General features: G+C 47.5%; 1 protein-coding gene across 5 annotated transcripts in view; it reads left to right on the top strand.

Annotated features, from left to right (window-relative positions):
• LOC119397070 (F-box only protein 9) overlaps nt 1-4,850 on the top strand; it is a 59,749-nt gene extending 54,899 nt beyond the window's left edge. For all 5 annotated transcript variants that reach the window (XM_037664507.2, XM_037664506.2, XM_037664508.2 and 2 more), the window contains 2 exons: nt 3,878-3,954; nt 4,535-4,850. In XM_037664507.2, the coding sequence (XP_037520435.1) occupies nt 3,878-3,954; nt 4,535-4,643 (186 nt within the window). In that variant the 3' untranslated portion in view covers nt 4,644-4,850. The remainder of the gene's footprint in view (nt 1-3,877; nt 3,955-4,534) is intronic.
• The last annotated feature ends 14,105 nt before the right edge of the window (nt 4,851-18,955 follow it).

The following is an 18,955-nucleotide window of genomic DNA, read 5'->3' as shown; positions in this document are numbered from 1 at the left end:
TTATTTTTGGTAATTTTGCAATTTCTTGTAGTGATAAGGGTGCTGACATGTCGGCTGGCTGGCGGTCGAGAAATGATGTTGAAAATTTTATTACTCTGATAGCGCATACAAACGAGACGCAAGAAAGGCACACGAAGAGATCCAGCATCGTGTGTTTGTTTTCGTGTGCATTTCTTGTGTCCCATGTATTTGCGCTACCACTGTAATAAGAAAATGCCATAAGAATAAGCCCGCATGCATGACAACATTAGCTCTTACAAAACACTGCAGCTGATAATTTTCTATGCTTCCTTTGAGTCTCACCAAGCTATAAATTTTGAAGTGCACCTTAAATATTGCTAATAAACTACGTGGTATTGATTATAAACAGTATGTACACTTCAATGCAGCACACATACACTACAATTCTCAGCTCACGGATAAACTGCATTATAGCCACACTTACTGACTTTCCAGCGTAGATTCCCAGGTCACTCGGGCGCATATAGGTTCGGCGACTGAACCATCTTTAGTAAAGGTCAATGGACTGGTCAATGGACGCATGAGACGACGATATATCTGCTGAGTCACCGGTTCCTCTATGGCCGTAATCGGACATTCCGGTGTTGTTGCTGCGTCGCTTGAATATGAACGTGGAATCTTTTTTGGGTAGTGGGTGAGGATCGTGTTCGACTGGCGCTTCAGCGAGAGGGCTTCGGCAAGGTAGGTCATTGTCGACGCAGATTCACACAGTAAACACAGCAACAAGTTCTAGCAAGCAAACTGAACGTGCGCATATGTGCACATCAGACTTTGTAGTTTCCTTACGATGTACATGCAAAAAAGAAGTTGTAAAAAAAGAGAGCGAGAGATGTTTACTGAAAAAAAAGAAAAGGAGACGTGCCGTCCCGACAGACCTTCCGCACTTTCTTGCCAGATGTCGTTAAAAACATTTACTCATTCTGCCACAGCTTCTTGCTCCTCCCAACTTCGTAACGTATGGACTACACATGGCATGCTTGGGCTCACTGTGTGCATGCGATAGTGCGACAATGGCTGGCGACGCGCACTCTAGTTGCTCCAAGGCTCGCTCAGAAACGCAGGAACCACTGAATGTGCTTAAACTAGGGGTGTGCGAATATTCGAAATTTCGAATATTTTTCGAATAGTGTTTGCTATTCGATTCGATTCGCACTGAAATTTTACTATTCGAACTTCCCAAAGACAAATGCAGTCAACGTCCGGTTGAAAGTGACCCCTTCAGATTTTCCATATGCTTCACCTCATTACACTTTCGTATTGCGACAAAGCTGCCTTTCAAGCTCCGTTACGGTCGAACTTAGCCAAGAGACTGTGAAAGTCCGATTGGAAGTGGTCCCTAGATTTACAATATGCTTCACCTCATCACATCCCCGTACTGCAGCAAAGCTGCCTTTCAAGCTCCGTTACCGTCGAACTTAGGCAAGAGACAGTCAATGTCAGATTGGAAGTGGTCCCTAGATTTTCACTATGCTTCACCTCCTCACACCCCCGTATTGCGGCAAAGCTGTCTTTCAAGCTCCGCTACGGTCGCAAATTTATGAACTCAAGAAAATGCAGGTTCCAACATGGAGATGAAAGATGTGGCAGAGTTGGGGGCTCAATTAATGCTGTTTTGGACCTGAAATTTGGGCAGGAAGTCCGAAAAATCGGACGCCGAAGCTTTTTAGCATCCAAAATTTCAGATGTTCTTACATATCGACGTCTACGAGGCAGATTTGGAACTCCGGACTTGAAGGGAGCACACCCTTGTCTCCCACATCAGTTGGCCTTCCACAGAAGTTGAAAGAGGAGGAGAGGCTGAGGAAATGGCATCTTTGCCTATCACGTGTAAAGTGTTGTCGGCAACACTTTGATTGCACCAAATCACGTACATAAATAGAATTCGGCCTCTACATTGCCTCATTCTTGATAAGAAAGACAACTATGAAATATGACCCCACCAGTGCTTCATCAACCTAGCGAAAAGAAACACTTTCATGTCGTTATCTCACAAGAACATACTTAGGGATTCTCTGCAACTTTTTCTGTAATTTCACTTCGAATTATTCGAAAAATGTTTGAGAAATATTCGAAAATTATTCGATTCGATTCGCACTCAATCTTTATTATTCGAATTCGCTTCGCACCCAAAATTTTGCTATTCGCACAGCTCTAGCTTAAACTAATATCGTCGTGGGCTCGTGCTATGCAGCCTCCATGGTTTTGCGGTCGCTTTGATGAATGAGCCGCTTGCGAGGTGGCCTTTCTTCTCACCACACTAACACGTCTCGTTCGTCCGCTGTCAACGAGGTTCAGAAAAAATGCGTGACCACTCCGTTGCAGCCATTAAGCAACAGACAGACGGTACCATTCACCAGCAGCCCCGAAGAAAATAGAAAACGCGTGTCGAAGCTTGGCGGATGGATCAGATGCTGCCGACGCCTTCTCATCTTTAAAATTTCAGTGAGCATTGTCCCGACGTTTCAGAAACCACACGGTTCCTTCTTCAGAGTTTGAAGAAGGGACAGTAATGAAGAGGGCTTCTTTTCTTTTCTTCTTTTCAAGAGGGTCGTTTGCATATGCCAGGATTAATTTCCGGTAGTTGGTTTCAACTGCGAGGACAGTAGTTTCAGGAAAATTGATTCGGCGGTCTGTGTCCTTGGAGTGTTCGGCTATGGGGTTGCGATCTCTTGCAAAATTGGGGACGTCGTTCCCATCTTTCTTTCAGGTTCTCAGTTCAGCTGGCATTGCAGCCAGCACAAGCAGTTTTGTAGACAATGCCTTGAATTTTCTCTTTCGGCGGCCGGTCGTTGGGAGCGATGGTTTCGCTCACGCCTCAGATAATAGAGACTGATGCATTTCTGTGGTCGTGTTGATTGGGAAGGGGGGGGGGGGTTGTTGGTGGACTTATCAGCTTCCATCGTGTTTTTGGAAGTGAACTGCTTTCTGTATAAAACACTTTTCGTAGCCGTTCCTGGCTAGTTTGTTGAATATATTGTATTTTTTTCTTTTCTTTTTTTCACGTTGTGCGTTACAGTGTGTTCCAGCTCTTCGCATTTATTAATACCTTCCGGATTTTGAGGGGGTCTGAGCAAAACTGAAGATATCGATTTGTGTAGGTGTTTTTGCAGAGTTTTATTTTCAGGCTATGACAACATCCAAACACAGCTGAGAGTCTTACGTTTCAAGGGCGAACTGAATTCTCGTTCGATGAAATTTATATGAGAGAGAAAGATTATGACGTAGGATCTCTTGACAATCGAAAAGCAGTCATTTAGACGTATCTGAGAAAGATTTTTGGTTGCGACTGGAGTGAACTGAGAGCTCGTCCCTCGATGTGTTCTATTGTTATATTTGCCATGGCATGCTCTATTGTAATAATCAAAGGGGAAAGAAAATAAAAAGGGGCCAGACTGACTACTCGTGAAAGCATCTTTTTTCTTGGAAAGCTGCTTTCCTGAAAGTGAACGCAGAGCCATAGCGCATGCGGTTTGCATTCTTTCAAATTAGGAGCAGATGAGTGAATACAACACATTTCTAGAGCCAGTCAGGAAAAGTCGACCTCAAGACACCTCCGGATATGAAATGAACTTTGGACTCCCGGTGAGAAGGACAGCGGGGAAGCTACAGGGGGGGGGGGGGGGGGTAGGTTGGCCTCAGGAGGAGGTTACAACCCCTGAAATCGCCCCCCCGTTGGTGCGCCACTGCGTGTAAGCCAAGTTTTACTGTACTTATTGCTGAGATGTGGCCAACTGCTTTAGTGTTACTTCCAAGACTAAAGTAATTGAACGCGCTGTATAACGCCTATATTACCACGCAGCTGTAGCACTCTGCTGTTGCACTATCCACCAGACTTAATCATTTGATTTTGATGCAGGAGATGGAGCTGAGAAGCGTGCGAGGCCGTGCAAATGCACAGCTGGTGTGGACGAGCTATGCCATCCACAGCTACTGGTTTGTAATACCTTTCATAACTCTGCTAGGTGGCTTCCCAAAACATGGTGTTCAAAATTAAAGTTGGACATTACTCGCCAGAGGCCCCATGTGCCGAAGCATACGTATGTCCCAGAAGTTGATTGGTAGGCAGAGGGCTTCAACCTCGGCACAAGTTAACATTCTAGTGAGCATGTTGTCTAGATGCATGGTCCTGGTTGTCGCTTCCAAGAAACTGGGCTGATAAACCAGTGGGACTTGTAAGCATTTGGCCATGGTGGTGAAATGTACCAGTATAGTTCATTTTTTGTCCCTGAAGTTGCGTGCTATGAACGAACTGAAAGTACCTAACTGTTCTTAAGACTTGCAATCAGGCCTTATCCCCATTATTGTGCTTGACATGCCATATTAAGCTAAATTTGTCATACAAGTGTACAAAAACGTTCAGCTTGCATAAGAAGTAGAGTTATATGTAAAACTTTAGCATTACATTTGACAACTGTTGGAAGCAAGCAGCTTGTGACATCTGCTTCATCTATAGGTAGCTTCTACAAGATTACAATTGTGGCATTTCATTGTCGTTCCTTTCCTTTCGACCTAGGCTGGGCCAGGAGACGGTGGCTACGTTTGACTTGACAACCAATGCTTTTCCACCACTGTGGTTTTCAAGAGTCAAGAGTTTTACTTTAGTCGCAGAATCCTCACTGTGATCGGCACACATTGGACAGGGGTGAAGCATTATGGGAGATGCATAGGCTTCTTATCATGTTGTCAAAGTATGCTCATCTCAGTCATTTTACAATATTTTTTTCTTTCCGTAATTTAAGAAGGCTAGGTGACAAGAAACAAACCATATTGGTGTTAGAAAATGATTGTTGCATGTTATAATAAAATTCTAATTGTCAGATGTTGTTCAACTTTGTCTGGTGGTGTCTTACTAAGGGCAGTCTCTTCGATACACTGCCAAGTTTAGATAGAATTTTGTAGACACATAATAAAATCCAACATTATTGTGCTTGTCCTGCAGTCTATGCTTCTCCTGAAAGCTAATGAATGTGCTGTGGTAGCTAGGTGCCTAATAAGGTGGCTGGTCATGACAGCCACGCTTCAATGGGCAAGCATTGCAAAACCCCAGGAAGCCACAACTAATTCAGAGACCCCTACTATAGGGCATGCCCAGGCACGTAGCCAGGATTTTTTTTCGGAGGGGGCCCAAGGCCTAATTGTTCGAAAGAAAGTCTTTCCATGGCAAAAACAAAAAAAGTTGCCTGGGAATATAGAAGGCTGGAAAAATTTCGGGGGGGGGGGCGCCCCCCCCCCCCCGAAATTTTTCCAGTGGTCTACAACTTTCTCCGCGAAAGCTCTTTGTCCCTCCTTTTCAATTTTTTCACGATGCAGCGAAAGCATGCAGAGTCCAGACAGGCGGTCATCCGACATCGTCGAACGAAGCCACGTCTTCACACGCCGCATCGTGCTGAAAGAACGTTCGGGACAACACGTTGTCGAGGGGAAAGTTATGGCCGTTTGAAGAGCACGACTGATAGATCCCCTCAGCAAATGCAAGAAGATCGATCAGGTCTCCGTTGAAGTCTGTGTTCATCCATGACCGACGCCACAGTTCCACTTCGCAGTCGAAGTTGTCGAAGTCGAAGTATTTATTAACAGGCTCGCAGAGCTGCTTCTTAAAACCTTCATTGGAAAGCTTCCTCAACGCGTTTGGGTGTAATAAGAGTAGCGCAAATGCGGGAGTATTACGCTCTCCAAATTTTTCATCCAGCGCTGAGAGCAGAGAGTCCAAGCAAGGAATGAAGATTAAAGACAAAAAGAGAAATCTCCAACCAGAAAGTTTATTTTAAAATCCCGACGTTTCAAAGCCTGACCGGCTTCTTCTTCAGGGGTGAGATGGCCCGAGGTGCACGGCGCTTATATGCGCTTTCTTGCCGACAGTTGCCGCACCCCTTGACAATAGAGGAGGGGCAAGGTCCCCGTGGTGCGGTTGATGTTTTCCGCTGTATTCTGTATGTGCCACAACTCGAGGAGAAGCCGCCGGCGCCAACAGCTTTCCTGTTCCAGGATCACCGCATCGTCAGGACTCCCTTTTCACCAGCGTGCCCGTGCCCCTCGCACTGACTGTGACGCGCCGGGCCCTCGAAGACGACCCCACCCTGAACGACCGAACTCCACTTTCGGTAGACCAGATATGCCAGCTGTTGGAATTTTGCCTCTCAAGCACTTATTTCTCTTTCAACAACGTGTTCTACAGACAGACCAGTGGGACAGCCATGGGGGCCTCGATATCGGCAACAGTGGCAGCTCTCGTAATGGAGGACATCGAAAAGCGAGCGCTTGCCGTGTGTGACCCCAAGCCCAAGTTGTTTGTTCGCTACGTAGATGATTGCTTCTGCGTGGTGAAATCCGGCGAGGCCAGCAACCTGCTCGCCCGTTTGAACTCCGTGGATCCCCACATTCAGTTCACAGCGGAAATGGAGATCCATTCAACCCTCCCGTTCCTGGATGTGTTGGTGAGAAGACAACGTCAGAGCCTCTCTTTCTCTGTCTTCAGGAAGCCAATACACACAGGACGCTACCTCCACTTCAGCTCAAATCACCCCGCCTGCCACAAGTTCTCCGTTGTACAAAGCCTCGTGAAAAGGGCCGAAAGAATCTGCTCGTCTCCACGACGGCAGAAGGAAGAAAAAGGAAAAATAATCCGTGATCTCGGCGACAACGGCTATACAAAGACGTTCATTCGCAAGGCCCTGCGCAGGAATAAGGGCGGTGGGGGTAGAGAGCCAGCGGCGCCGCCTCAGCGACGCCGTGTGCCGATTCCCTACATCGCGGGAACCAGCGAAACATTAGCGCGCATTCTGGGAAAGGCGGGGGTCGGCGTGGCACACAAGCCAACCACCACCATCGGCCGTTTTTTCCCCTGCCCAAAGATCGCGCGCCTGCGGAAAAAGCGCAGGGCGTCGTGTATTCGCAATGCCCATAGACTGTCGCGCCACCAAGCGGAATTCAGGAGCGTCCTCTCGAGGAGGGTTAGTAGACGATAAAATGGCAGCACTACGCAGTCGCTCCCTTGTTCGGCTGTGCTAACCTCAGTGTTAACGCATTGGCAAGGAAGGAACTCTATGACTTTGCATGTTCCCTGCATCAGTGAACAAACCGGGCCCTCCGTGACATGAGAAATCTGATTCGTTCTTGCGAGTCGCGAAGTTTTCGTGAAAATACGTGGCAACTCGCGCTTTCAATGCTATAGCCCACAGCGTACGCATGCTATCAGCTTCGCGAGGCTTTCTGTAGCCACGTAGGTTAGTTAAATGTTATCGTCTGACATATTCAGTTGAATCTCACCCTGTTTTACTTGCATATAGCATTGGTCAGTGTTTCTTGTAGAGCATGAATCCCATAACACTGTACGCGGGAGGTCGCGCGGGCTCGCGATGTGCTCTTGTAAAACTCAGCGATCTCAAATTGTCGCTACATTAAAATAGGGCCTCTATCCTTTGCAAGCAAAGCACTGTTACTAATCGTGCGAGCGACGTTTCAACCATTCGAGGACGCGTCTGCTCCACGCCTTTCGTGGAGCGAACGCTTTCCACACCATGTTCCACACCGTCCTTCGCCAGTGTGTTGGTGTTTGTTTCATAGCGAGCGCTGCGCCGTTTGTTTTTGTACGTTTGTTGATAGGTGGCAGCACACTGCAAGCGATTTGCTCGTTGACCGATCTGAGAGCATAATATTCTTCGCGGCCAGACGTCTCTCTAATTGTAAACGTGGTGACGCGGAGTGGTCGCAGTCGTTCGGCGGAGGAATTTCTTCGGATTGCTTTCAGCAGTGATGTTGAAAGAAACCATCTTGACGACGAGGATTTTTCACTGGACATTGAAGACTGTGAAAGCACCGAGAATGACAGCTGTGGCAGCGACGATGAACGATCAGCTGAACTCACGAGGAGCGAGTTGCACTTCACGTCCCCTCGTGCGTTAATGTTCTTTCACGCTCGTAAGTCACTTTGATTGTATTTAACGTATAATATCCATGAGCGAGATCAGAATAAAATCATAGTTCCTCTTGTGCATTGCATGTATCACAATCATTGTGCATATTATGGAGCGCCGCATCGCCAACACGCTTGAGCTCGACCAGCGAAGCGAAATGGTTAGAGCGATGGAACGTGCAGTCACGGCCACAATCCACGCCTCTCGGCTAACTTCTTCGACGTCGCGAAAAGCATACGTGTGCATTCTTTTCGATATTCTTGTTTGGATCGGGCTGATCGAATCTGCAACATGCGAGTGAAGTGAATTGCACACGGCTAGAGTCTCAGCATGGCTGTGACACAAGCGCTACTGAATGGGATGTTAAATGCTCGTGTTCCGTTGAAGACGTAATACCGCGTTCCAGACTGCGCAAGTAATGACGACGGCGTATTATGTTTGCAAACCATAACCACGTTAAACGTGCGGTCCCGTGCTGCAGCGATGACGCTACGCGCTGGCGGCCTACTACTGCGGCAAATCCGTCAGGCAGGCTCCGTACGTACTACCTCGGTGTGCCGTTCAGCTCATACGTCAATTTTAGTTCATGCAGTTTTATGTAGCACGCACAGGATTTCGCAAAGCATCGTTATGCACGGTAACGGAGCTGAAATATAACCTTTCACACTGCAGCAAATAATTAGGTGGGGGGTACTTTGCACTTTCTATAGTTTGGGAAAGTATTTTAGTCTCATATCCAATTCAGCGCGGCTCATGACTTCATCCGGTGAAAGTGGCACGGACCGTACGTCCGCACGTCCTATCTGTTCCTATGCTAACAAACGGGTTGACCCTCCTCCTGGCGCCATCTTGAAAAGCACGGCGCGCCACCTATAGTTCGTGGGCATTGCGAATAGGATCTCGTGTTCAGACTGCCCCGCCGCGTACGTCGGGGAAACAAAGAACTTCCGCGAAAGGATGCGGCAGCATAAGAACGATCTGCGTCAGCTGAACAACGAAAGGAGTGCAGTAGCGGACTGCGAAAAATGTGACCACCGCATTAGTCCTGACGATGCGGTGATCCTGGAACAGGAAAGCTGTTGGCGCCGGCGGCTTCTCCTCGAGTCGTGGCACATACAGAATACAGCGGAAAACATCAACCGCACCACGGGGACCTTGCCCCCCCCCCCCTCTATTGTCAAGGGTTGCGGCAACTGTCGGCAAGAAAGCGCATATAAGCGCCGTGCACCTCGGGCCATCTCACCCCTGAAGAAGAAGCCGGTCAGGCTTTGAAACGTCGGGTTTTTTAAAATGAACCTTCTGGTTGGAGATTTCTCTTTTTGTCTTTAGTCTTTCACCCAACCAGGCAGACTTCTGCCGAATGTTTACCTTTAGGAATGAAGATGTTACGGCGGTAGTATTCTTCCAGAGTTCCCAGAGCGTTCGGCCTGTGCATTTGGCACGCAACCATTTGCGGCACACTGGCTTCTGCACCAAGCTGTTCTGCGGTCTCCTCGGTCGCAGAATAAAGGTCCCTAAACACTTCTTCCGCTTTTGCCCTGTGCTCACCAATTGTTTCAGACAGGAGCCGCGTATGCTGCTGCACCTTTAAAATGTCCATCTGGGGGCTTTGTAGCATGTTTGTCACCGGTTCAAGGAGAGCAGAATATCTTGCGATAATGGTCAGGCAAACCAAAAATGAAGGCGAGCATAGACTGCACGATAGTTGGTGTGCAGTTTCTTGCGTTTGCCTGTTCGCAGACGATGACAGTGTTGTCAGGGCCTCCATAACTTCAACGAAGTGTTGGCGAAGAGACGAATGCTTTTATATTTGAAGCTCCACCTGGTTTCACAAAGCAAGGGCAGCGAAGGCGCATTCTTCCTCCTGAGGGGGCTTTCTCGAAAGAACCATGATTGTCGCTTTGATGGATGCCACCGCATTTCTGATGTCCGCCACCGTGCTTGCCTTGTTCACAACCAAGTTTAGCCGATGCGAAGCACAGTGAAAGTACATGGCTCGAGGGCGTTTTTCTTTGATTCTAGCCTGTACGCCAGATATGTTGCCCGCCATTGAAGAGCAGCCATCGTACCCTTGGCCTACGATGTTATCAGGATTGAGGCCAAAGTCATCAACAGCTTTGAGAATTGTGGCAGAAATGGTTTCTGCGTTCATGCTTTCCAACGGAATCATGCCAACAAATTCTCGTACAGCCTTGAGACCTGTGTCTACAAACAGGGTACCAATCGTGAGCTGTTCTGTGCCTGAAGTGTCCGCAAATTCATCTGCTAGCAGCGAATACTGCCTGGATTTGTTGCACGCACTTACAATGTCTCTCCGAAGGAGGTCCTCACTGATTTTTATCAGCTCGTTTTGAATACTTGCTGATGTGTACTTTGCGTTTTTGGCGCTATTGTCGAGATGTGCTTATAGCGCGTGGTCCCCAGCGTCGACGCGAAACCTGAGAAGGTCCTGAAAAATCCCGCTTTGTGCTTGTTTCCCTCGCAGAGGCAAATCATGCATGCCGCAGAAAAGCACAGCCGCTGTAATCGAGACAAGTTTCTGCTTATTGCATTCCGCTTCTTCCTTTGCGGCTGTGTCGAGCTGCAGTGCGACATCGGTTGCCTTGTTGAGGAGGTGAAGGAGGTTATCTCTCCTTTCGGTTGCGTCCTTGTGCCATTCGCACTTTTCATGCTCCTTGGCGACTCGTGAAACTTTTTGTACTTGGTGAAAGCAGTGACGATAAAAGCTCCTTGTCGTCCTTTCCCGGTCACGGGCTTGAAAACGACACATATTGGCGGCAGAGCGCACCTTTAAGCACACTGGAATACGCCAGCCACGGATACTACGATAGCTACGCTGGTCGAAACGCCCTGGCTTGCTTCAGCTCTGCAGCATCCGCTTTGAAATTTATAGAGTTCCAACAGGAGAAAGGAACGTTTACTGTTTAATAGACACAGTTTTCAGCCATTGCAGACTTCATCTTCCTCTTCTCTCCTCCGTCGGTTCTTCAGCCGCAGGATCCCTACATCCTCCCGGGCTTTTATTCTCATCCCTCCGTGGATGGTATAGCAGTGTATTCCCAACCGACGCCTCTTCAACTTTGCTTCGTGGTCCTTGATAATATATAGTCTTGAGAATTCCTTGTTGCCTCGCTGTTTTCACGACCAGGTAAGGACCTACAAATGGACACTTTGAGTCCAGACCCTTTCGAACCAGTACCATGTCTCCAGGTTCAATTTTGGGCATGGCTGACTGGTGACGTTTGTCAAAGTTCGTCTTCATCGTTTTCCTATATTTCTCTTTCTGTTGCACATCCAAAGGCTTTTCCTTCAGCGTGATTTTCTCAAATATACGCAGTTCTTTGTCCGCAGGAAGCCAAGGTGGTTTCTTGAAAACGGCGAAATAGGGGCTACATCCTAAGGCAGCAGTGTGCGACCGGTTATGATGGTTGACAGCAGCTTCCAACGCGCACTTCCACCCGCCTTTCAAGTTAGGGTACAGGGCTATGAACATCTTCACATCACGAATAATTCTCTCAGCTAGAGAGTTCGCTTCCGGGTGATATGGTGCAGGAAAACGCAGCTCGATACCTCTTGCGGTAGCCCAATGCTGAAGTTTCTCGCTTCGGAACGCCGGTCCGTTGTCTGCAACAATAACCTTGACGTTGCAGAACATGTCCCTCTCTAGAAAAGAGATGACGCAGTTCGCATCCTCCCTTCCAGCTTTGGCAGCCACAAACCGTGTGCATTCGTCCACTGCGACTAGAAAAGCTTGGGTCTTCTTGACGCCCTCACCCTTCTTTTTCAGTTCTGCAAAATCAAGGTGGAGTATTTTAAATGGTGTGTCAGAATACTGTGGAGTTACCATTTTGTTTCCACGTGGCTTAAACTTTGCTTTGCAAATTTGACAGTTGTGGCATGTCTTTACATATTTAGCCACGTCGTCCTTCATGCCCTTCCAAGCAAATCTTTGGGTTAATTTTCTGTACGTTCTTTTGAACCCATCGTGACCTCCAGACTCAGGGCTGTCATGGTATAGTCGTAGTATTGTAGGTACTGCCGTTTCGGGCACAAGTACCTTGCCATCTTCTATCTTGAGGTCTTGGGAGCCTTCCCACAACTTGATTAGGTTGACTTCTTCAAGATTATTGTCCCTGGGTACACGGAGTCTTGATAGAGCGTCTGCGTCCTGGTGCTTTTGTCCTACGCGATGGGCCACTTCAAACGTGTACTGCTGAATCTCACTGACCCATCTGGCAAGCCGGCCTTTTGGTTGTGTCAGTTGCAATATATAAGTCAATGCTTGGTTATCTGTGTATAGTATAAAGTTTCTTCCCTCAAGATAGCTCCTAAAATATTTGAGTGCCATAACAACTGCCAAGGCTTCTTTTTCTGTGGTAGAATAATTTACTTGAGCCTTCGTAAAGGTATAGGAGAAATATCCAATCACTTGTAGCATTTGTGCGACGGGCTTATTGGTGTCTCTTTGATAAAGAACGGCTCCAGTACCATAATGAGAGGCATCTGTGCACAACTCAAACGGCAAGTTAAAATCCGGCAGCGTAAGTACAGGATCTGCCGAAATAATTTCGACGAGTTCGTTGTAGCAACGCTCGCAATCTTCCGACCACACGAATGGGGTATCCTTTTGCGTAAGGGCTGTCAAACACTTAGTCTTTGTGGCATAATCCTTTATAAAACCCCGGAAGTGTCCGGCAAGGCCCAAGAAGACGCGAAGAGAGTGCAAATCGAATGGCTTGACTAGTGTTTTTATCCGCTGAATGCTCTCTTCCTTGGTGCTTTTAGTCTTTCCATCAAAGGACCTGCCTAAGAACGCAACCGTCCGACAAAAAAGTTCGCTCTTCTTAATGTTTATTTTAAGTTGTGCTTTACTTAGTGCTCCTAAAACCATTGACAGGTGGGCAATGTGGTCTTCTCTTGATCTCGAATAGACCAGTATATCGTCAACATACACGTTGCAGAATTTTCCAAGAAAATCTTTCAGAACCATGTTCATCATTTTCTGGAACCATGCGCCAGAATTTTTCCACCCAAATGGAAGCCGGTTGTACTCGTAGACGTCGAAAGGCGTGATAAAAGCGGTGAACATCTTGGTTTCTTCTTTCAGTGGTACTTGCCAGTAACCCTTACATAAATCAATCCTGGAGAATCAGTCCTGTTGGAACTTTATATTTGGCGCAGTCGACAGGATCCCTACAAAATTGTACGTATCTGGAGGCGTCCAAGGGCTAGTCAGAAGTTTCCGTTTTAAGTCATTGTCTGCAACAAGGAAAACGGGAACAATAAATGGTACATTAGCTGGCCTCGGTATGTAATCGCCGTATCATTCTCCCAAGAATATTTACTACGTTTTACTTAAAATTGTTACTGTATACATAAACTGCTTACATCCGTACGTGGCGCCGCTATTAAAGCGTCATTTAAACACATACGGTTGGTAAATGTTTACTGCTAGGCTAGTGGCGCCCCACATGATATGTCGCAATTAGCCGAGGACCATCCATAAATTTAGCGAACGTCATTCAACCGAAGTTGTGGAAATATTTTATCAGCTTTTCCTATGTGATCATCACTACAAAATTCAATGCTAGATATGCCTTGTTGAAACCGATAGTCAAATTTTTTAGCATTACGCCTGTCAATAGATTTGCAAATAAGTTAAAGTTACAAAATTGTACGCCCCTTTTTTGAGAACTGGCGCAGCAACTTCTATCCATCTTAGCCTTCGGACACGATCTTGGGTGATTGACAGAGACCGGGCGGAGATCGTTTGGCCTGATTTGAGACCCGTTGTTATATTTTGGCCACAAAGATGGTCAATAATATTGTCGGTAATTTTAAGGTTACCGAAAAAAGGTGTCCTTTGTCGACCGGAACAAAAAGCAGAGTCAATTGGAAAGTTCTTAGATGACGTCTAATTATGAGAAACTGCCCGCATATTTTCGAAACTAAGTATAGCGGTACTTGTCGCACCCCTTTGAATTCCCGGTTAACTCATCATCCAATGACGGTGTACTTTTCTGCAATGTGACGAATGAGCCTTCCTACATGAACAAGGACGCCATACTCCTACGGAACTTTTATTTTAAACTAAGACGGTGCATGCTGCAGTTTCCTTGTGATGAGTACAACATCTTCATCAGTACAACATCTGGCTTCCCGGTATGATGCCCGACAGGCCCATCTAGGCAATGTTAAAATTATTAGGCCAGCTTTTATGAAGCTAGCCTAAATCTGGTTTACCAACTGAAGGGTCAAAACAAGGAGCACGCTAAATGATTAACACAAAAGGCATGCATGCTGCAGGTTAACGGGCCACCATATTGGGACATGTTAAAGCCGGGACCACGCAGAACAAGGTGCTTGTCTTCAAAGAGTAAGAAAAAAAAGAAATCGGCAATGAATCAACTTCGAATGACTTTTTTCCCCGAACTGTCGGTGTGCCCAAAAGTTTCGTATGGCAAAGACTGGAGCCGTACTATTTGCTGTGACGTAGCTTACCTGCGAGAGATGATTTGAGGGCGCAGCCGATGTCAAGAGGGTGCCTTGATGTTGGAGACTCCTCGAGTTCGGAGGAAGTGGTAGAAATATCTTCGGATTCGGGATCGTGGTCCAGCTCGGAAAGTTGTATCTTCTTCATCAAACATGGCGCAACGTCAGTATCAGCTTTCCTTTTAAAGAAACTTCTGATGTCCATTTTCGCGTTGCGGTGGCACTGTACAACAGCTCCACGACGCTCACGGACGCGCGCTCACTTTGGCGCAGGCAAGCTGCGAGATTCCCTAGCGGAGCGGCACTTTTAGGGGCGAAGCTCCTCTTAGACTAACCTTGTCACGTCTCCGTTGTCCGGCGTAACCACCTTTGCAAACTGCCCGCTACTTCGTCTTTGCAAACATCCCACTACGATCCATCACCGATCCATTACTTCACCGACCATAAAGCCGTTATAATGAAGGGGGAATGGAAACCACGTCTAGCTACCACTTACGATTAATAAAATTTCTTGTATAAATATATACAGTGTTTGTCACGTCTTTGATGATGTACTGGGCTATCGCTTTGATTACTGCTGGGCGAAACCACTGAAGATTTCACGGTGTAACCATGATTGCTTCAGGAGCTTCGCCCAAGCTCTTCAATTCACCCGTGGATATGCTGTGAATTTTTTTCTGTTCTGTTGGGCTATTTTTTTCACCGTGGCGGGTACACATTGTAGCCGTGAGTAGAGAGGTTGCTAGAGAAGGGCTTTCGAGAAATGACACTTCGCAAAAATCCGTACCACTCACGTGCAGGTCAATATCTACTGCAACAAACAAAGAAAAAGGGCGGTGGCATCCCTTTATCCCTCCCTTGACCACGGCGGCCAACCAGAGCGTAAGTCAGGCACGTAGGCAAGGGGGGGGCCCGGGGGGGCCCGGGCCCCCCCCGAAATTCGTCCAGCCTTCTATATTCCCGGGCAACTTTTGTTTTATTTTTGCCATGGAAATACTTTCTTTCGAACAATTAGACCTTGGGCCCCCCCCCGAAAAAAAATCCTGGCTACGTGCCTGGCGTAAGTACTCGTAAGCCACAGCCCAACGGGCAGGGCCTAAACGGAAAACCAAGATATTACGAAAAACAACGGTTTACCTTCTTTCTCATCGACACGTGGTCACGCACGGTTTCAGGAGCCGATGCCACATGTGTGGAATTTATTGCTCCCACATTCCACGCTTCAGCGGCATCGTCGGCCAGCAAAAGGAGCGTCGCCTCGAACTTGGCGCTAACTAGGCTACTGGGGTTTCTTTCGCCTCTGTCGCGTGTTCCCGTCGCCGACCGATGTCATCAAACAGCGCCGCCTGCGCTTCAGATCTACGCAGTGTGGTCTGTTTCCTGGCCGGAAGCGGCGTCTTCCCGGAGTTAAAAAACAAGACCGCGGCGGTGGCGCACCAGAGGGGAGGCGGCGCGCAGCTGCCCGCGTGGCGCCATCGCAGCCGGCGCAACAGACCGCAATGCACTTCAAACACAGCGGGAGGTGTCCGGCACCGGTCCCCGCTTCGAAATCCAACCCCTCTCGGCATTCTGCGAGCTCGCGGTTCGCCCCTTGGTGCGAAACCGCTCTCGCCCTGAGCACTCCACACAAAAAGAAAAGCTGAGCGGCCGCCGTCGTAGCGAAAGACACAGCCTTCTCCCCTGAAAACGTAAACACGTAGGGCGCACCACCACATGCGGCCTTCAACATACTCGAAGCAGCCATGACGAAGGGCCGTCGTTACTCTCCCCTTGATTTAGGGAGCTGAACGTTGGTATCTTAAAGCAAATAGGCGCACTATGGGAACAAGGACAAAATGGAGGAACCGACGACACAAAGCGCACACTCGCAACTGAAGGTTTATTGAAAGAGTACACATAAATACGTTACAAAAAAAGGGCACGTGGTGCAATTTTCCTCGCCGAAACAAAACAAAACGAGATGGGTATCCCCTTAACAGACGATGAAGGCGCATGCGTCTATACACAAAGGAAGTTCGAAGAAAACCGGACTAAAGAAAATTCAAACTGCGTGGGGAGGGGGGGGGGAGGAGAGGGGAGAGAGGAGGGCAGACAATTAAGTTTAATGCAGTGTGTTGATCAAATATGAATATTCTATCCCTGTTATGGCGATAGAAGGGTGGCTGACGCATCTATCCCCGCATCTCTTTATGTGACAAGCTTCAATTAGTTCGCGCGTGGTTTTATCTCGATGCCTAGATAGAACCATCGCGTCAACGAGAAAAGGTGAGCATCCGCACGTGGTGCAGTGCTGGGACAAATGGGCACCCTCCCTTGACGCCACGGCTCTGTTGTGCTCCTGGAGGCGAATATTTAAGCAACGGCCAGTTTGGCCAACGTATACACGGCCACATGACAGTGGTATGAGGTACACGACACATGTTGCGCATTGAACAAAAGGCGAGGTGTGTTTAACCTGGCACTTCTTATTTTCTATGCACTTCGCTTTTGCTGCTATCCTTCTGTCTATTTTACCGCATACTTTATTGAGTTTATTTGGAGCCGAAAAAACAACTTGTACATCGAAACGATTAGCCACGTTTTTTAAACTATGGGACATTTTATGAATGTACGGGATCACTGCGGGTTTCGACGTGCGCAGCTTTCCATTTGCTTTTTCTCGTGCCTCCCAACCTGATTTCACGCATTTTAATAGCTTCTGGGTCACTTTGCGTGTGACTGTCTGCGGGAAACCAGCTTCTTTTAGCCTTTGTAGTTGGTGGCGCCCGAAACTTATCGTTATCTTGTCGGGACACGTTTTGGTTAGCGCTGCTCGCAAGCAGGACGCTGCAATTCCCATTTTCACAATTTTCGAATGTCCTGAATTAAAGTTCAGTATCGGCTTCTTTGAACGGGGGAAGTACGACCAGCATACATGGTTACCCCCAGCCGTCAGCCTTAAATCTAAAAACTGTAATTGTTTGTCTTTCGGTAGTTCTACAGTGAAACTTAACCCGCGACCGTATTCTTTAAACAGTTTCAAAACATCAGAAACCTTCAAACACCCAGGATTGACGAACACGAGAAAATCATCTACATATCTAACAATCTTTGTTGCTGCCGCTCCCAAATTTTCATTAATTTTTTTGTCGATTCCGCCCAGATAAATGCTACTGAGGACAGGGGCAACTTTAGATCCGATGCAAACACCTGTTTTTTGTCGGTAGAATTTGCCTTTCCATTCCACAAAGGTGGATTGTAAGTAAACGGACAATATTTCCAAAAAGGTGCTCACCGACAGACCACAGGAGTTACGGAACTTGATCTCGTCATTTTCATTAGTAATGCATAACCAGACACTTTTTAACAGGTCGTCGAAAGGCATTGAGTAGTAAAGATCTTCTACGTCTATGCTGAAGAACTGGCATGCGCCTGGGTTGGACAGTTTTAAAAAACTTACAAGTTCATCTGAGTTCGGGATGTTGAAGGGGTCACACACCGACAAGTCCTGTAGATGCATTTGTAGAAAAACGGAAACTTCACGCTGCCAGGTGTTTCTTTCTGTCACAATTGCACGGAAAGGGATCCCGGGCTTGTGAGTCTTTGCCACGAAGAAGATCTGCAGGTTGAGGTTCTCCGACTTTTTTACTGCTGTAGCAAGTTTTTCCAGATTGTGCTCTTGCAACAGGGCCAATGCTCGCTTTTTTACCTTCTGAGGCTTGGCGTCCACAGGAACGAAGTTTTTTGTGACGGCTTGCATCGCTTTTTGTGAGAAGGCGGTCTCAGGGGCCACGACGAAGAAGCCTTCTTTATCGGAAGTCATCAAATGCAAATCATTGTTTACGGCATAGCTGACTAGGCCTTTGACATTTAGGGTTCGTCTTCGGGTATCCTGTGACCTTGCGACTACGCCCACAGCTTTTGTGATGAACCTTGGGCGGTCCTCCTCCGACACGCGCCATGACACAGACCTGGACATGGCTAATTTCTCCGGTGGACTGAGCACGGGCTCACAGCAGAACTTCGGTCCTAGTTGAAGAATTTTCTCGTGTTGGGCAGGAACATTGTTTCCGAGGAAGACCACATTCGCCTCCGTGGCCTTGGCTTTCTTCCGTGTAGGCAACGTGGGGCGTACACTGTTCCACAACCACTCGGTGAGTTGTTTTGAAACCTTGCACCATTCGAGATACGCATTTCTGTATGAACCGTCTTTGTATTGAGAAGCGCAGGTCGTACGCAGACAGTCTCTAAAGTGGCGCTCTTGTCTCCAGCTTTCATCTCGTAGGATTTTGCAAATCCTCTTGCTGTGTTCCGCGGAAGGTTCCATGAAGCCACAAAGCACCTGGACGTCGCTGGGGCAGAGACCATACCTTGCGTGCCACGACAGGATTCTTGCTCGGCAGGTGCAACCAGCGATCAAGGAGGCGAGGACACTTGGATTAGTAACGTTGTAGTAATTAGCACAGAGAAAAGGGCCCGATGTAATCGAAATATATTGTAGCAAAACAGCCATTTGGGCTAGTTGGTAACGGTTCATATCTTAAAGCAAA

The sequence above is a fragment of the Rhipicephalus sanguineus genome, chromosome 6, assembly GCF_013339695.2.
Source record: "Rhipicephalus sanguineus isolate Rsan-2018 chromosome 6, BIME_Rsan_1.4, whole genome shotgun sequence".
In the NCBI taxonomy this organism is placed as follows: Eukaryota; Metazoa; Arthropoda; class Arachnida; order Ixodida; family Ixodidae; genus Rhipicephalus; species Rhipicephalus sanguineus.
The sequence above is the reverse complement of the archived record's forward strand: the minus strand, read 5'-3'. Positions and strand labels throughout refer to the sequence as shown.